This window comes from Echiichthys vipera (genome assembly GCF_963691815.1).
Source record: "Echiichthys vipera genome assembly, chromosome: 12".
NCBI lineage: Eukaryota > Metazoa > Chordata > Actinopteri > Perciformes > Trachinidae > Echiichthys > Echiichthys vipera.
Window position 1 is genome coordinate 18,016,173 of NC_139837.1, and position 20,205 is coordinate 18,036,377.

Genomic DNA, 20,205 nt, shown 5'->3' on the forward strand with positions numbered 1-20,205 from the left:
TGTTTCTCAGACAGAGAGGAACTAGGTCTGAATGTTTCAGAATGTTGCGTTGAGATCTGGAGAGCAAACGGGGGAACTGGAGCCTTTAACTGCAGGTTTTCGGAGGCCAATTTTCTGCTGATCTCCCTCAGATGTTCTAAAGTGGGATCTGAGGAAGAAAAACATAACAAGGCTGTGCTGGAGACAGCGAAGAACAAAAAGCAAATTGGGAGGAAGAAAGACTAAGGGAGATAAAACAGTCTGGGTAGGATAACAGAGCAGCACAGAGACAGAGAGGGCGATACAGTTGGGAGAGTTGGTAAAAAGAGTGAAACAGGTGGGAGGAGAGAGAACAGAAGCAGACGGGGATGGATGAAAGAGGTAGAATGAGCGATAGAAGACAAAAACAACTCTGAAGGTGAGACAGGTAGCACAGAAACTGGAGTATTCTCCAAAAATGTCCATCTTAACAAACATTTAGAATATTTTTTTATGTTTTAAATCAGTCAAAACAACTTTCTACTAGAAGATTAATTACTATTTGTAGAGAAAGAGAGAGAGAAAAATCAATATTCTGAATAAAGAAGACGGCAGCAACGTGACTAATGATTCAAATTTGTGATTTGCTTTGAAAACAAATAGTCTCACCTAGTTTGAATCTTTTTTTACACCAGCTAGGTTATACAAGTCTTTTGTTGCTTTTAAGAGCCAGTGCCTGCTCCGCTTTTCCTCCAGTGCACTGGAGATAATGCTTTGTTTTGAATAAACACGAGAGTAACAGAAAATCAAAAGAAAGCTGGACTTTTTGCTTCAAATGCGACCTTTGCAACAACAACAGCGCCACATTAATGACTGCTGCTTAGTGGCAACGATAGAGATAAAACACTGAACACAGACAAGAAACCCAGGGATGTTTTCACAGTCGATAGTGAATCAAACTGTATCACAGGGAAGAGAAATAAGTGAAGACACAAACACACTTTTTTACAGCTATGTAGACAAACAGAGTAGCAACAGCAGCAGCACTGCAGCGAGCGACACCTCTCTGGTGTCTTGGTGAATGTGAGGGACTGACAGGCAGTCTGATTGGTCCCAGCAGTGGGGATCATGCCATGCCACTTCTTATTGACAGCCCAGCCATCTCTTAATGGCTCGGCCACCATTTGCATTGCTGTGTGTGTGTGCGTGAGAAAGAGAGAGAGTGCGTGTGTGCGTGCATGCACTGAGCCCCCCTGATGCACATAATTAATCACACACTGTCAGCCCCCCCCCCCCCCCCCCCAAATGTCAACACAGTGCACACGACAATCGGAAAACTCAGTGAGTGTGTCTGTGTGTGTCCGTGCCACACTGTCTGTGCTCACTTGTTGACATTAAAGTGACTAAGACATGCTGATGATGGTAATGATGACTACGGTGATGATGCTGAAAGTGATGATGGCAATTACAATGATAACGATGACTCCTCTTGTTTTGCTCTCGGAGGGAGCTTGTGAGAAATATCATCACGATCGCTTTCAGTTCTGTTTAGCTTTAAAATGTCCGTTCAGCTTAGTCATATGACACACAAACACATTCGCATGCAGTACATTAAAAGGCACACACACACGCACACACACGCACACACACACACACACACACACACACACACACACACACACACACACACACACACACACACACACACACACACACACACACACACACACACACACACACACACACACACACACACACACACACACACACACACACTATGAGGGTGGTGGACCTACCTATGGTGCTGTGAATGTAAGGGTGGCAGGATGGGGCATGGATGGTGAGGTCTGAGCGAAGGTGAAGGTGGTGGACGGGTAGAGGCAGGGTGGGGTGTGGGCCAGTGGGTGGAGGTGGGTTGGGGTGGATGCATCTGGGCCGGGGACCTTGCATACGGAGGTCGCCTGTAGATCGGCGATGACAGCCCCCCCGACAAAAAGAGAAACTTCATCTGAAATATCATCACTAGCTCACAGTCTCCAGTCCGACTCATCCATTAATAGAAATAATCTGCCACTTCAGCCTGCAGAATGCTGGCAAGACTGCTCCCATGATGCATTGTTAGGCAGAACCTGCACCGATTGGAGGAAGTGCAGAAATCCACCCTTCCTCTCAGAGGACGGCTATGTTTTCACAAGTTTCCCCAGCAGAGTTCAGCAAAAGTTTACTGCCCACACAATCCCACAACAGCCCTGGTCTCCAATTCTACAAACACATACTGTATATTCAAAGCTCCAACTGATAATATCTAATAATATCCCTTAACTCATATACTGTAGCATTATAGCATCAAAGGGCTTTGTATTTGTGATGAGGTGCTTGGTGTCACCTCTGTCTCTGATGTTTTCACAGTTAAACCTGTGGTTTGCTTTTTCTTCCTTTATGTTTTGACAGTGCAGTATTCAACCCATGCAGTCTGCTCACAGGCCAATACCTCTCTTTCTGCAACAAATGGCACTTGGTGTATAGTGCCAGCTATCAAAATGTCAGGCACTTTATGAGATGTGTGAAAATAGATATAGCTCAGCAAATGGCTTATAGAAGCATGGAACCCCTGAGAATGGCTCTTGCCTTCACGTCTGAAAAGACTCTTGAAAAAAAAAATTACAAACTTTGTGGCATAGAAAATCTCTGTGGTGCTTTTCAGCAACGCTCCCCACAGACGATCCTGCAGAAAGAGTCATGTTAGATAGAGATGCTTGCTGGACCCTAATTTTAGCATACCACTCTTTCCAGGTGAAATAAAATAGGCCTAGTCCAACAAAGGAGTTTGAGCTTTTTCTGTTTGAATAGCTGGATTAAATTTTATATACAATTTATCTTTCTTTTGTAGGGATCAATTTTAGGACCATTATGACATAGAGGCAGCTGTACTTAATTATTCTTGTACATATACACACACATCCTGTATATATACAAACTTGGGAGAATTGAGAAGTCGCAAAAAGCAAAAACAGAATGGGAGAAATTAGAGGATTAGAGTCTTTGCTGTGCTCTCACCTGTTGTGTGTTGAGTTGGCAGATCCTGGCATGGCAGCTGCTGCTGCCTCCTGGGCCTTGCGGTTTGAACTACCTAGAGAAGGAGGGCCCATCCCGGGCCCAGCTGGCTGGGGCATGCTTGGAGAGCTGGGAGCCATGGGCGGGTACACCTTGTTTTGGCCCGGGCCGTGGCTGCGGCCAACAGGTATGGGCTGGCCGGGCCCCTGGCCATGCATGGGGCTGCTAGCATTCATTCCCAGGCTGTTGGTCATGCCGGGGCCGGGGCCGCTGTAGCTGGTACTGGCAGGCCCACCGTAGTTAGAGGGCCGAGGATAGTTACCTGAAAGAAGACGACACATGAATGAGCCTTAAACCGTTGAAAATCTAGATATTACACGGACAATGTCACTCAAAAGGTGAAATATTGCTGCTTGTCACCGGAGACGTTTAACTTGCCATTTGAATTTGATAGATTGCTCACACAATGACACAAAATAGCTGCTGCGAAAATACTGTAGTCGCAGATGGGTGCTATGAATCACTTAATTTGAGAGAAATGGAGTTTATCAAAGGCTTGACAGCTGATACCCTTATACCTACAAGAGTGACACGTACAACAATTTCATCCACCAGGAAAATAATCTTGTGAAAGATGAGTGCAAGATTAAATTCTGATTCATAACCTCTTTAACCTCCAGTAGAGGTCGGAGAAACTATATGGGGTGTGGTGACATTTTTCACAGCTGCAGGTTGCTGGATGGCCCTGGGAACAATTGTCAAGCTTAAGGCTGACTTTGTGAAACACTTGAGAAAAGCTCTAATCTGCAGTAAACGCTTTCTTGCTGCCCTGGAGTGCCACATGGCTGCGATGCCAGAAGCTTTCCTAAGGCACACTTAAACCCCTCCATTTTGGCTCTAACAGCCCAGCTCGACTCCAACACCAGCTGCAATAAGAGTTGAATGACAATCACCATGCTGTTTGAGACAACATGTACATTGATTTAGGCACACTAAAACATATCTACTGTACATGTAAGTGCAATAAACTCCCACACACGGAGCACATCACATTGTATTCCCTCTGCAGGCACTGGGCCTTTTCTACTGTGATCCTCCCTCCCTGCATGGGACAAATCCCCTGTGAGATAGAAAGGAAAATGTGGCATCCTCCATTGTGAAGAGGGCTATTTATTTTGATTTGATTAAGGGTGCTTTAGTTGGGCCTCACTGCTTAATCCTCTGAGAATATGTCTGGAAAAGGGGATCAAGTTCCTTTAAAACCTGAAGGCTTTTCCGCACGCTCAAACGAGGGAAAGTTGAATGACAATATTCCACAAGAGGGGAAAAACGTCTCTGAAAATGGAAATGGCTTCTCTGTGTCCTCGAGCTGCTTCAGTGAAGACACTTTCCACATAACATAAGCCTGCAACTCCAACTGAGGGAGAGAGCGGGAGGAAGCAGCAGAGGCTGGGGGCGGAAAGAGAGGAAGACAGATAGAAAGACAGAAGGTAAGGGGCGAAAAAAAATTCCTGCCCCCCCAAGCCCCGAGATAGGATTTATATTGAATCAAAATAAAAGTCTTTCCCATAAAAGTCAGCAGCTTCGGTTGAATTTGTCCAGAAATTGTGATGAAATCTACTGTGGGAGATGGGAAAGGAGAAGCGGATTATTTCTGGGGAGGCTTTGGTGAGTCGGTGAGCTGAGTACGGCTGACACCTGTCAAGGGTTTTGGGGCTATAATAGGGAAGCGTTCAGGAAGAAAGGATGTCTGCTAACGAACACAGGAGGATACGTATGGTTCACAGTACGTGTGTGTGTGTGTGTGTGTGTGTGTGTGTGTGTGTGTATGTGTGTGTGTGTGTGTCCTTCTGCTTGTCTGTGTGAGTGCATGTATAATACTTCGGGGACCTTGCAACCAGTAAAAGACACATTTCCATGTTTCTTCCACTCATAAGCGACTGCCTACAACGCTGTGGAAAATCCTGGGAACGGTGCCCTGCAGCTTCCTTCCTCTCAGCCCGGGTGGACGGGTTGCTGCAGATGAACAAGGCCGCAGTCAGCGACCTCTCTCAGCCCTCCTTAGACAGCTGTTGAGCCCCATGTCGTGGCTGTCTGCCATACATTCTCAATAGCCTGGGCAGACACTGTGGTTTTTGGCCCTTGTGACAGACTGAGGCTCCAGCACACCTCCCCGGGAGATGTTTATATCACACAGTCCCATTTGGACAATCTGCATTTTCTTTTTTCCAGGCCAAAAGCCCCAAAAGTGGGAGTGAGTGTCTGGAAGTTTCCATGAGACTTTATTCAACTTTACTGGGAGGGGTATGATGCTAAAATCTAACTGAAATGATTTGTGTTGAAAAAAGTCGACATATCATTAAGTCGACGCGCTGCAAAGAGGACTTATCAGTCTTGATATACTACCATTCGAAGTGTTCTAGTTGTGGGCTGTGTTTGCCTCAGCTGACAGAGGAAAGACAAAGTAGCTGTGGGACTGGGTTCATGCTAAGCTTTCCTATGACAGTCTTGCTCCGTCTTTCACTTCCTGAAGGATTGGTGCTGCGCCAGAGCGCTTCTTCAAGGACAGACAGCGCACTAACCCACTTTTTTAAATGACTGAGAGCTCAGCCCTGAAATTCTAGGTGTTTTCATAAAGTATATGATGCTTTCTAAGGCTTTGAAAGTGCAATTCAGATTATATCAGATAAGAAAGTTTGACCATTGAGGAGGCAAAGGACAAAATACAGATGACTATAGAAAATCACAAAAAAATCTAATGTAACATAAATTGACAAAATCAGCAGTATTATTGAAAAATTGTCCATACTTTAGTTGAAAATATGTATTATTGCCTCAAGACCTGCGGACAAATATATTAATAAAACTTTAGTATAAAAATATAGATAAATCTTCAAAGAATTGGTCAGATTAGCTAAGATCAGTTTTTAATGTCCCTAACTTTGATCTTCCAGTTTATATATGTACACACAAGTGTGTCATCTACTTTGCATGCTACCCACACTACTCTGTAAACCAATCAGGGGCGAGAGGAAAAGGGGACATGGAGGATGTCATTTCTTATTTGTCCCTTCTTGTGTCCTTGTGGCTCAGACTTGGTTTCCTGCCTGCTTCTCAGGCACTTGGTGCCTGTTGGGAGTCTTGGTGGTATTTATAGCGCGATGGAAGGGAGGAGAAGGAGAGCTCATGGTGCTTCGTTCACAATTACATGGAAATTCCCGGCATGGTCACGCATTCGGCGGACGTTATATCCTGCGCTGGGTTTAATCCCTACAGTCCTGCGGGAGAGCTTGAGTGTGACCGAGCAGATTACCGTCTACTGCTTCCTCAGCAGATTGGACCGTCCAATGCTAACAGCCGAGGCAGTCATTCTCCCGGCTATGGTTGAGTAAGGTATGATGGTGCACCAGTGCGCCCTCCAGTTCTGTGAACTCCATCAATAAAGAGTGGAACGCAGATTACATGGCTGCATGCTTGAGCTGCCAAGGACAGGAACAGGGCAGGCTCTCCCTGTCCACATGTGGATGAACACAAATAAAAGAAATGAATAACAGCATTTTTCTCTTTTACTTTTTTTGTGGATGTGGTAGTGGTTGGAGGAAGACGGTTTCGGTTGGGGAGGTGGGCAAGCACGAAGACACCGTGGAACTCATTTCATTCCATCTTACTCAGGAGTTACATTTTCTAAACCTCAGTATGGGTGCTATAATACACCATCTCCTCTATTCTTCCCCTTTAATGCAACTTAAAGTGCTTACACTTAAAATTCAGTAATACTAAGTTTAACATTATTTGACTGAAAACCTTTCTAATGCAGTTTCATCTGCTTTTTAGCAGTTTAAAGATCTTGAAATTAAGGCAGATCAGTTCACAGCTGTCAATTTCCAAACAGACCATTTTCAGAGCAAAAACAAATGGCAGATTTCCTCACTTTTATTATACACTTTTAAGACTTAGTATTAGACTGCAGTATATATGTATGGCTTGCTGGGATAGATAGTTCTTTTTGCAGTTCTAGCCTGAAGCACCCACATCCTCTCCCAGCCACCTCAGCACCTTTCCCGGCAGGGCGTCTGAGCCTAAGCAGGGCTTGGGTGCGCCTTGGGGCTGCAGAGCTCCACACACTGTCAATTTCCTCCGAAAAACTCCACTCCCTCCCCCAGGCGCTGGCGTTTTTGGCTGAATTACACCGCTGCTCCAGCAAGGCACCAAGGCTTAAAAGTGCTTTCTGAAGCATGGTCATTACCAGCGAGTGCTTAACCCCTCGAGGGGGGTGTGGGGCATGGTGAAGGGAGCTATGTGATGGGTGGGAGAGAGAGCAGAGCGAGACCGACTCCAAATCTCTTTCCTGTAATGGCCCGATATCCTCCTTCCCCGTCTGTCTGTCTGTCCACTGTTGTCAATGTGCTGGCTCTGTACATGTCCAAGTGCATGTCTTGAAAACAGCTGTTGGAGTAATTTGAGTCCTGAGGAGCCTGATAGGAACACAGTATGAGATCAGTTTAACTTTGGATAAAGAGAGTTTTCAAATAACAGCAATGAACATAAAGCAGCATAAATATTCCTTGGGAAATACTGGGCAGTCCACTCACTGTACAAGCTCTCATTTAGACTGTGGGAAAAGAGCAAAGGAGCAAAGATTTGCTCGGGTTTGACTGTGTTTCAATCTGGAAGAAATCGTTTGGTCACATCTATAAGAAGCACACTTATCCAATCAAAGCTCTCTGGAAATAAGTACTAAATATTTTAGTATTGTCCTGCAGTCTCATGTATCACCATAACTGGATGTTGGAGGGGGCTTATGCAGTCGATTACACAAGCTGTACGATAGTTGTTTGCCTCTATAAAAGAACAGTGCTGCAGCCTTCCCTTACGCAACACCATGTTCTTTGGTGAGCTTCAAACTGTTAGCGCCAGTGTGTGTGGTAAGCATGATTGCCGGAAATTATGCGTCACACACCACATACACAACTCAGGAATTGGGGGTCTCCAAGCGTAGACAGCCAAGAAAAACAGCAGTGCAATGTTCAGAAACTTGGAGTGCATTACTGTGTTTGCTAATGGCTGGCTAATTTGTTAGTGCGCTAGGGAGAGGGAAGGGAAGCAGATGGAGCTGTCATTAGGAACAATGACCAGCAGCTGTCTGCCCTGTTCACCCTAAACAGGCCCCTGACGGGCCCTTCAAGAACTGGGGCCCTGGATATGTGCCCATTGGAATACTTTCCAGTACTTAAGGTGTTATTTCTGAATAATAAAGGTATCTTTGTGTATCAAATATTTCGGTTTGAGGACAGCATGTCTTTAAAGCGATGGGAATATAAATAGATACAATAAATCCTCCAATTTCCAGTTTAAAGGGGCCATTTCAATTATTTTTTACATGATGGTAAGGCCATGTTCAGATACAAAAACAATCTCATTCATTTCAAGTGATATAATAATGTTGGCACGGTGCCAAAAGTTTAACCTGGCTCAACTTTAACCACATTCATTGTGTTTACATGCACATCAGTAACCCCGAAAATGGCCTTACCCTCGTTAAGGGAATAATCTGATTATTGAAGTTCCCCACTTATAAATGAGAGGGGATTGAATGGGAAAATGACTGGAGTAACTCAACCTCCGATACAGTAGGAGGCGCTCCACCAACATACAGGTGGTAAGAATACGGCTTTATTTTCCGGTTTACCTTTTTTTTACGACTTTTGATAGAATTACGACAGAAACAGGTTTTCTTAGTAGTTTTTTTCCACGGTGCCAAAAGTTTAACCTGGCTCAACTTTAACCACATTCATTGTGTTTACATGCACATCAGTAACCCCGAAAATGGCCTTACCCTCGTTAAGGGAATAATCTGATTATTGAAGTTCCCCACTTATAAATGAGAGGGGATTGAATGGGAAAATGACTGGAGTAACTCAACCTCCGATACAGTAGGAGGCGCTCCACCAACATACAGGTGGTAAGAATACGGCTTTATTTTCCGGTTTACCTTTTTTTTACGACTTTTGATAGAATTACGACAGAAACAGGTTTTCTTAGTAGTTTTTTTCCACGTTATTTTTCGGAGCTGTTGCTTCCTGGTTTATTCTATTTCCAAAGTGTCAAAAGCCACTGCAGGAAGTTCTAATCCTGTTGGTTAGGAGATGCAGAAGAGAACTCCAGTTAGGAGTTATCTAGAGAACTCTGATTTTACCCGGGGTATGGTGTTTAAGAAAACGGAGTATGCCCTTAACCCAATTATAAGTGGGTTTTTAAACTGCATGTAAACGCACTGAATGCAACATTATTCAGCTGAGCACTGTCCTGGCCAATCAAATAGTTTTGAAAAAATAATGGGGTCGACAAAATATGTCAAAAGCAGCTCATCTCGGTATAATGCCAAACAATACAACAATACCGCAAACTATAAACTCCAAAATGACCAAAAAATAAAATCAACACATCGCAAAATTTCAACAAAACAGGACAATTAAATGAAAATAGGCTTTATTACAGGGCTATTCTATTAGACAGCATTGATCTTGTGCTGTTCTGACTGTAATAATGTATCGCTCTTGAAGGTACATTGCGAAGACACAAATGTAGCCACTCAAGAAGCACCACAGATTATGTACCTGCTGAGCTGGGGTCTTAAAATATCTTGGACAGATGCAGGTCAGTTGCAAGTGTATTACATTTGAATGAGAGTATATGTACATCAATATATATATATACTGCATATATGTGTGTGTGATGAGAAGGCAGCCAGCCTGAGCTGTTCTTTCTGTTTCTGATGGGAACATCTTTCCTGTCATCCGAGTGAGATTTCACGCTCATCTGCCTCCAGAGCCTCTTCTGGGCTAGTCCGCATCACTGTCGCTTTCTGCTTACTTTATTTGTCTTTTTCTGTCTGCTTACTGGGCTGTCAGCCCAGTCAAAGTCATATTAAGAGATAAGAGTAGGTGGAGAAGGAGACCAAATACCAAATGCATTAGGGCTATTAATCAACATCAACAAATGCGAGGGAGAGGACACAATTTTGGGAGAACACACACACGGATGGGCGCATTTATCAAGGTGACACATTAAAACACACATTTACCAAAAAAATACCATAATATTTCGTGTGGTGAGTCACCAAAGGCAGAAAACAAAGTACAACAGCAGATGTCAACATTTGTTGGGCGGCCAGGAGTCGTACATTGGTTAAAACAAGCGAGCGGAGAATGCTTAATTACAGAGAGAACGATCCAAAGTTTTTTCCTAAATATCAGGGAATCCATGAGTTGTTTCTTCTTCTTTTTTTTTTAAATTGATGGCTGATATTACTGATTTGCCAAATGTGTCATCATACAGGCCTTACACTGAACCAAATACTACTGCTCAGAGGTCAATATCACAATGATTATTCAGGAACAGACGGAAATGTTGGATTTTAACCTAATGTATTTGAATTAGTTAACAATATCTGGAGCAACTGCAGTGACCGTTTGAATGAGCAGAGAATTTAGCTGGAATTAAACCCCGACTTTAATTCTTTGTTGTTTGTTAGCTCCACATATTAAAATGTAAAGCGATATACTTTTAAACCCTTGTGATTCTTTTTGATTAGAAGATTCACAGTTGTGAATATACTCATGTTTGAAGCCTTTTTGTTTGTATGCTGTGCATCTTGGTACAAAAAAGGGCTCCCTCTTTGGAGTAGAGTTTCCCCCTTGTGTGTGAGATAAAAGGTGAATATTTGCAGTCATCCTCTTGTAAATACACGGCAGACAATATACATGAATGACTGGTGAATTTAAATATGAGCAAGTCTGCCTTTGGATACAATATTCAAGTGCAAATATTGACTTTATAAAAGTATCTTACGCAAGGCTATTCAATTAATTTGGAATTGGGGCTGGTGGACAAAAATTATGCAAAATGAGGGACCAGAAAAATATGATCATCACATTAATGGATATTGTAAATTAATGCAGCGACATAGGAGTACATATAATGTCTTTATTTTATCAATGTTAATAGTAGTCATGACCTCAAAGTGCAACAAGCTTGTCAAAAAACAGTTCTTCTTAAATTAAAATACCTGTTAACCAGAGATTTCCACTCAATTATTGGACTAAAGGACACGTTTGAGGCTCTTGGCCTACTTTAGTATTTTATTTACATGCTACTTTATACTTCTACTCCACTACAAATCAGAGGAAATATTCTACTTTTTACTCCACTGCATTTATCTGATTACTTCAGTTACTAGTTACTCTACCAGGCTTACAAGTGCATATGAAACATTAGTTTATTCATCAAAAACTGGACTGACACAAATGAACGTAACATAAATGCAGAGTAGCATGATTTTTCTGAAAATGCCTTCTCAACTTATCCTCTTTCCACTCAGATGTGACTGCAGAGTAAACACAGGCTTCACAGAGACAGAAACAAAAACTTCTCTGGTGAACTGACGGTTTTCTGTGTCAACCTTTCTTTTTTTCAGAGTAGAAAGAGACATTGCGGTGGTGATTTTACCACAGATTTAACCAAACTGAAATGATTGAGAACAACAACAGAGCGGAGCTCAGCGAGCTGTTGCCAAGAGGATTCAGAAACTTACGAAGAAGAGCGTAGCGGGAGTGTGTGTAGCATTGTGGCCGTGCGCCTACAGGGAGCGCAAGTCTCCCAGCACGCCGGTATTTGACACACTGAGATGGATACGAGAGAGGAAAGCGGTCATGAATTACTTTTCACACAGGCTTCTACTCAAAGGGCCAGTAAATATTCCCTTGCAGGCTGGATCTGGCCCGGGGGCCGCCAATTGAATAGCCCTGATCTTACGTGTATTTGAAGAAAATTTAGCAAATATCCACAATGACCATGCATGAAAAGGAAAAGATGAACAATGATGTAAAAAAAACCCCCACCTCCTTATTTTCTTCTACACACTTTAAAATCACTGCCCCACCTTCCTGCGAGGCGAATATTAAAAGACTGAGCATGATGACAGGATTGGACATCATCATTCAGTGGATAAACCACAGGACATGTCAGTCTGGAGCTACCTCATAATCTTATCATGAGGAGGGCCAAGAGGTCCATCCAGAGTTCAAGTGTCTCATGAATATTCTAAGGGTCACACCCTCAGAAATCTGGGGGTTTAATGCCCGCTGTGAGTCCCGCCACACAGGACGAGATAAGATGTAAATGTGTGTGTGTTGTAGAAAGAGATAAATAGAGTTAGAAATGGAGGATGGATACCTCTTTCAGAATAAGTCCTTTTGTATTCCTCATTAGGAACTCTCTTTGCAACCAATGACACTGATGTCAAGGCCCAGTGTGACTGTTAAACGGGGGCCAACAGTCATCAAAAAAAGACAAATGTTGCTTTCCCATCTGATGCCAGACGACCTCTGAATGAATGACACACACAGTATTCATCATTTCAATGTGACTAGTCAGAAAGCAGAAGCTGTTAAAAAAAAAAAAAGTCGACAAAGAGTAAGTCAACACAGGGTGTGTTAGTGGTTTTAATGATTAATAATTCATCGTTAAGTTTGAAAGGACTCATTCTTGAGCTTGTGGGAACACAAATTCTATCTCTTTTGGTTTTGAATAGTCTTAAAATCATGGCTTGGAAGTCACATTCTCTGTTACTGACAAAGTGTGACAAGAGTTATTTTATCTTGCTTCAATTAAGCAGGGCTCCTAGGACTCAATTTACACCTTTACAGCCTGATCAGCCTTTGTATCTTTAACAAGTTATTGGTTTATTGGAGTCGATGGTACAAATATGTCTTTTGAATAAACTGCGAACTTATTATCTTGTTAGCGACCGGCAAGAATAAGACTGTGAGCTGTTAGCAAGCTTGTTAGCTCAGATAGCTTTTCCCCCCTCTTCAATAAAACTCTATGCTGATTGAAATTATGTATAATCCTGAGAACAAAATACCAGGGGGAGAAAATGGCGCATACAAAAAAATAGAAAGAAGTATGTTGGGCTTGACACCAAGACTCCAAGGACAGAAATAAATGCCTATGAGTGTCAGTTCATGGAAAATCAGTGGGCCAATTTTAGAGAAACATCTATTCCTTTAAGTATAATTGCACTGATGAAAACACATTTTTAGTGTGCTAAAGTTTGTTTTAATGCCCATTTAGGCAGACAGCCTCCAACCTTGGTGTCCATATTGTGATCCTTGAGGTCCATATGAGCCTGAAGGACCGCTCTGGGAGTAGGGACCCATCCCAGGATACAATGGGCCAGGTGAGGGGTGGGGGGACATAGGAGGTCCGGACTGAGGAGAAGCAAACTGAGAACTAGCCTGGTTCCTCTGCATGTTGGACATGAACCCTGAAACATAGAGAGACACAAAGAAAGCGATCAACACTTTAGTTATAAAACGCCTGAAACCCAAAGAGTTGAAGAGTGAATGAACCTGCTCAGTGAAATCAAATATTGACTGAGGGATTGAGTAAGGATAGGTGTGATCACTCTCTCTCTCAATAGATGGGATATCAATTAAATTTTTCTCATGTAAAAAGACCCTTCGTTTTGATGAAAGCCCCTATCTTTTACCATGGCATCGGCTCCTGTTACTCGTAGATACACATCAGTAAGTAACACAGCATGGAGTGGGTATTAGGCAGACCATGCACAAAGAGTACAGGCTGACATGTAAAAGGAACCCTGAGCACAAATAAACAGAATGTTTATGGAACTTTATCAGTGGTGAAAGCACAGGTCGAGTGCCTGGCCTTAAAGATGTATGCATGCCTGCAAAAGCTGAGTCCATGTGTGTCTGTGCGCAGGGTTGTATGAGTACAAAAAAAAGGCCAAATGTATGCTCCACTCTCCACGGAATAAGCTGGTGATTTGACCATGGCTACTATGTTATTCTAAGCCGTTCTGTCAATAGATGTGTCAAAGCCTCTCAGGCCCAAACGCGCCTCCACCATTCAAATTGACATTTCGAGCGATCCTCGCCTGGGCTTCGCTCTTTCAAGCTGCCACATTCGTTTTTAAAAACCCACAGAAAGGTCTCCCAATCCACCACAAATGGGGAAAGGTCGCTGGACAGCCATTGAGGGAAAAAGATGATATTTTGTGGGTTTGTGTGTGAGTGTGTGGGTTTGTGTGTGAGTGTGTGTCTGCTGGTTGGGTGGTTGGGGGGGTCTGTATTGCAGATTAGGTTTAAATGGATTGGATCTGCTCGACTGTAAACTTTGATAGCTATCCGCTTTGTTGAATGAGCATACACAGACCAACTCTTTAGCGCATCTGGGGTTTTGGGAAACGGCGGAGTTGGAAAGTGCAAGTTGACACTTGTATAATTCCTTGTTTCTGCGAGCAAGAGAGCAAGAGAAAATGTAAGGAGAGAGGAGGGGGGATAAAAGTTATATGTGTATTCACTCTGCATGTGTGCACATACGTGTGTATGTATTTGTGTTTCTGTGTGTGTGGGGGGAGATAACAGAGAAAGAGAGCAATAAAAGCTCTGTTTGTGCGTGTGTGTGTGTGTATGTGTCTGCGAGAAAGAGACGGAGGCCAAGACAGAGAGAGACAGGGGGGCAGTGAGAGAGAAAGTGTGTGTGGGAGGGAAAGACAGAGCAACGGAGGGAAAGAGCGATTGGGGCCTGAAAGTGCTTAGGCTGCGAGTGCTGGGTTTAAGGAGCGAGGACATTATTGTAATGTTTTGCTTCCATTAGGGTAAGGGGATTCTGGAGAGGAGGAGAAAAAAATTACAGTGTGTAATATCGCACTTTAAATTGCCTGGAAAATGGATGGGGAAAGGAACATTGTGCAGACAGTGCTAAAAGCAAATAACACATTCAAGGATTTCTCTCTCTCTCTCTGCTTCGTTTCCTCTGCACACACACACACAGACACAGACACACACGCACACACACACAGACCTCTCTCTCTTTCTAGCTAGCGAATAAAGCTCTCAGCCGGGCAACAACAACAACAAGCATCCAGCGAAGCACGCGAGAGACAGAGGGGGAAAAAAGGGACATTCAGCGGATTTATGGAAATGAAGAGTGGAGAGAGGCTCTTAGGGAGGCAGGCACTTGAGCAAAGTGGGGTGTGTGTGTTGGGGAGGGCCGGGATTTAGTTCTTGCTAGGAAAACAGCAAAAACAACAACCAGTCCTGTAAACCGACGCTGTGTTTTTTTTTTCTGGACTAGGCTGGGGAGGGCTCGAGGTTTACAGGCATTAGAGGGCAGCATTAAATCCCCGACTTGATTTCATCATGTTGGGAAATAACCTTTTACTGGGCTCTCTCTCTCTCTCTCTCTCTCTCTCTCTCTCTCTCTCTCTCTCTCTCTCTCTCTCTCTCTCTCTCTCTCTCTCTCTCTCTCTCTCTCTCTCGCTCTGTGTCTTCTCCATCCACTCCTGTCTCTCTCTCTCTCATGTTAACGGCTCTTCAGTGGATGATAAAGAGGGAGACTCATAGTCATTCCTTAAGTTTTTTGCAATGTTGTGTGCTGACACAAATCTTTTGCTCAGTCCTTTTGTTCCCTCAGAAAATCTTTCATTTCAGCCACCTGCTGATGCTATATTCTGTGAACTTTTTCAACAAACATTTCTGTTGTTCTTTCTTTTGATCAATACTCTTTATGACCTCCTCTCTGGTGTGGAACGTAAAATACTGTTCCCATTTCTGGAAAGTTACCTTTCTAAGCACACAGCCTTTTAGTGTTATATCCAGTCTGGATTTCTAATGGAAACTATTTATGTTTCACACATACGGTGTATGCACTGGGTCTTCTGATGACATGTGCGCTAAAGTTTCACTAAAATAAAACTCACATCATAAACACTCCACCCATCCATTTCTTCCATAAGCGGACTTTGAACACAACTTTGATCAGAAACATATTTGTGATACGTCGAAGACGCGTAATCCGGCAAAAAATATGTTTCCCTCAAAACATAATTGAGAATGCAGCTTTGTTGTATGGGAATGCCCTTTTTAGGAGACAGGGCTATCCTTGTAGACTTGAATCCTTCACTATTCCCCGCCAGACAAGGCAAAACACAAAATGGTGGCCAGTGGATAACACAAATATACACAGACCTTTCTCCTGTGCCATAGGTGAGCGCGTGTTTGGCGGATGGGCTCCTTCCGGTCCATTCCCAGAGCTCTGTGGGGCCATAGTTGAACCTGCAGAACAACATGAAGTAAGATTCTGAATTCCACTTTGAGAGTCACAAAGGTTCAACAGGTTGTAACAAAAGATGTCACATGTTTTGCATGAATTGAATTCCCTTATTTGCATGAAAGCAAGGTCAAACGAAAATTGATTTATTTTCCTTCCTGTCTGCCTTGCTTGAAAATTGAAGGAAAGTGCAGGAACTGCTTTGACAATAAAGCACTGAAGGGCCGCTTTTGTCTTTCATTCTGCATTTCCTTCAATGGCACAGAAGTCACCTTGTTCAAGAAAAACAATGAGAAATCAGCGTTAATCTAAAGGTTTTATTTTGACTGAGGCTGTCCTGGATGTGTGTTATAGGGTTTGATGCCAAAAGTACAGACACACCAAGAGCTCAGCACAATCACTATACATGAAGGTGTTTGAGATTCAATATTAGTTAAATGACAAATGCACTTCCAGAGGACATATCAAGTAATGCACCCTGTGCCAGTTCCTTGTGTAAGCATTAAAACCAGAGCGATCCCCTATAGAAAACCAGAGCCATTTGAGGATCATTGATTCAGTGGTTGTGCAGGTCTTTGGGCTGCGCCTGCTCCATTGAAATCCAATAGTGAGTTGAGGGTCTGATTAGGACAATGGCAGACAGAGACTATGGTGGATTGATTTGGCCCAGAGGAAGGAGAGAGATGGCAAATTAACCTTTTATCTTTGGATTCAGACCTGAGACAATGAGGAGAGGAAAAGACGAGTGGGAAAGTGGTTTGATTTATTTTCTAAATGCACTGCTTCTACTTTACCGAGGAAAATCCAGTGCTTAAATACAATGTAATTGATACATGCCCAAATATACAAGAAATGTTGATATTATTCAACTGATTCCACATTATGAAGTACTGTTGAGAGTGATGTGTTAACAAAATGTTTCTGTTAAAGTGTCCTTAAAACAGTGAATATAAATCCCTTATTATAAAGGAAACACTTCACATTATTAAATCAGACGGGAGAAAGTGTACTGTTTTACAAAGTGTGTGTGCAAGTGTTTGTGTGTGTGATGTGTCTGTCCACGGTAGCGGTAATACATGACTGGAGGTGGCACACTCCACATAAACAAACCCAATTAAGTCAACATAATTGCTTTGCATAAAACTGCACAAACAACATTTCCATACATCCGGCTGCCTACACACTAACACACACACACACACACACACACACACACACACACAGATGTAAAAGTAATTGGACAAACAAGTGTAAATAAACACACAAGGAAACATGCGTTCGAGCACAAAGGCACATAGGATAATATGTGTTGAAATATTCCCACACACGCACACACACACACAGACCCCCTACCTCACACATGAATAGAGCGGTGCTGCTTCAAAGAGGGAATATTCAATTAGTCTGTCACCATGTGGTGGAGAGAAGGCGAAACGTCAGAGTAGAGAGACTACTGCTACATGTGGGCATGTACCAGCGGTGAAAGCACTTAAATAAAAGTAGAAAAATTCAAATGTAAAAAATACTCCATTAAAAGTGAAAAAGTAAAACAACACTAGCCACAGCTGCCATGAAGAGTGGGGCAGGTGGACCTCAACGCAGACTGCAGGCAACAGGAACTTACAGAAATAACTTTTTTATTGGACGTTCTTGCAGGAAAGGCAGACCTGATAACATCATAACAAAATAAAGGTTCCAACACATAACCCAAACTGAAAACAGGACTTAAATATGAACTAATATGACGAGAGGTTGAACTGCAGGAGGAGAGAAGGGTGAAGAAGTTCAGTTGAGGGGAATGAGGTGATCAGGCAGGAGAACAGGCAGGGAGCTGATTGGCTGGAAAAACTAACGAGGCTGATTCAGAGCAGGTGTGTAGATGGGTAATGGACGGAAAGGCAGCACAGGGACAAGGGAGGAAAAACACCGCAATTAAACCAATCATCAAACCATCTGAGAATATACATTGATATATACTTAGGTAAGCAATAACCTTCAGCCTCTTTCATCTGTAGCAAAACCGGAACAAAACTGGAAAAAACAGGAAACAGGAAACAAGCACGACTCAGTCTAGTCCCGACAAAAAGTCTGATGCCGTCAGAGCCAGAGAGCAGCAGGTAACGGTTAAAAGCACTCATTATGCACAATGGCCCATTTCAGAATGTTTATTACGATTAACAGTATATGTATTATAATTGGGTTATTACTAATGATGTAGTAACATGTAAGCAACATTTCTAAGTTGGTCAAGTGGGAGCGAGTTTAACGGCTTTATCGTGTTGGAGATTAATCTATGCAATGTATCATGTTTTATAGGCTAATTATATGTTTATTTAATGTAAATGTGCAAATTGCAGCTGTCAGAAAACATAGTGGATTAAAAAGCATGAAAATGTCCCCCTGAAATGTTGTAGCATGTGTATAAAACAGTTGGTAAACAATGGAAATACTCCAGTACAAGTATCTGAAATTATACCTTCAGTTCTCTAATAAATGCAGTTACTTTCCACAGCTGTGGGTTTGTTTCTGCTCCAATGTGTTTATTAACACGTCGGTGTAATGTTTATGTAGTACGTATGTAACGTCTCTTGCAGAGGGTCGTGGCCATTTGTTGCCAGAGGGACATATTCAACCACAGCACGAGTTTAGATGGGTAGATGGGCAGTGAGAATGAAGTATACTAGCAGGAGTTTACTGAACCTTTAAACTATGCAAGTCGACCCTACCATAAAGGCCAGCCTTTGTCTGTGTGTATGTGTGTGTTTGTGTGTGCAGGGATGCATGCCAGGCACCGGCTATGCTGTCAGACTCTGTTTGTTTGGATGGCAGAGTGGTGGTGACAGCAGCTTGTACTGTATGTGTGTTTGTGTGTATGTGTGTGAGCGCATGCCAAAATGAAGGTACAAATAGCGAACGGTGCCCTCCATGCTCCACTGCTCTCTCCACATACCCATGTAGATTGTCACCAAAGATGAGATTAATGTAAAGACATACGAGTGTGTGTGTGTGTGTGTGTGTGTGTGTGTGTATGAAAGAAAGAGACAGCGAGAGGACAAAGAAAGAAAAAGAAGAACAACGAGAAACAGAGATGGTTGTTGAGAAAGAGGAAAACAGAAGTAAATGAGAGTGGAAGTGTAGTTGAGTCTGACAAGGCCTCACCCCTCCTTCCCTCTGTCTCTGCAATGAACGAGTGAAGCTAGGAGCACTTTGTAATTATTTCACTACCAATTACTGTCCAAACAAAGCTTCTTCACACATTTACTCCATCCCCTCTCCTCTCCTCTCCTTTCCTCTCCTCTCCTCTCCTCTCCTCTCCTCAATTTTTAACAAGGTGCCATTAAATAATTACATCCAAATAAAACAAACAGGCTTCACAGTGAGTCCTGGCACGTTTAAACCGTACCATTAATAATTCATATGCTGAATCTTTGACGTGCAGTTCTTCTCCATGTGCTGCTGAGAGAGAGCGAGAGAGAGGGCGGAGAGCTAAATGTCAACAGGAGCTGACTGTATATCTTTCCCTGTCCAAAGAAAAAAAGGCCATCTTTGCCTGCTTTGAATGAAAATGTAAAACAAATAAATGGTAAGAAGGTGCTTCCACCGTCCAGGTCATCCTCTTCTCACTGGTGTGCATGAGTGTGATTTAATATTTGTCTTGATCCATTTGTAAGTTTATCCGGCTGTAACCACCACTATATGTAAACGTGTACTTTTGAGTATGTGTTTCTGAAATTGTGTTTTTTTTTCAGTGAGTACATATAATTTCATATATTTAGATCGGTGTTAGTTTTTAAATAGTTGTGATCATTATTGTATCTTGTTGCCAATGTCTTAGTCTTCATCTGTTTGTTTCCATGTATACTGTATGTGCTTGAATGTGTTTTTGCTTCAGTGTTTAGATCACTTTGTGCGTGTTCCCATAGGTGCTCTTTAACACAATTAGCACATGTGGCCATCGGTGGCATCATGGCAATGTCTTGTTGTCCCTCAACCTGCATCTTTATCCACTGTAATTAACCCTGGCAATCACACCTCTACAAGCACCCAGCTGAGCAT

At 42.8% G+C, this 20,205-nt stretch overlaps 1 protein-coding gene across 3 annotated transcripts in view; it reads right to left on the bottom strand.

Moving 5' to 3' along the window:
* LOC310954539 (AT-rich interactive domain-containing protein 1B-like) overlaps positions 1-20,205 on the bottom strand; it is a 189,295-nt gene that overhangs the window by 26,985 nt on the left and 142,105 nt on the right. For all 3 annotated transcript variants that reach the window (XM_083924050.1, XM_083924051.1, XM_083924049.1), the window contains exons 6-9: positions 16,068-16,154; positions 13,163-13,339; positions 3,016-3,334; positions 1,755-1,919 (exon numbers count right to left, since the gene is read on the bottom strand). In XM_083924050.1, the coding sequence (XP_083780176.1) occupies positions 1,755-1,919; positions 3,016-3,334; positions 13,163-13,339; positions 16,068-16,154 (748 nt within the window). The remainder of the gene's footprint in view (positions 1-1,754; positions 1,920-3,015; positions 3,335-13,162; positions 13,340-16,067; positions 16,155-20,205) is intronic.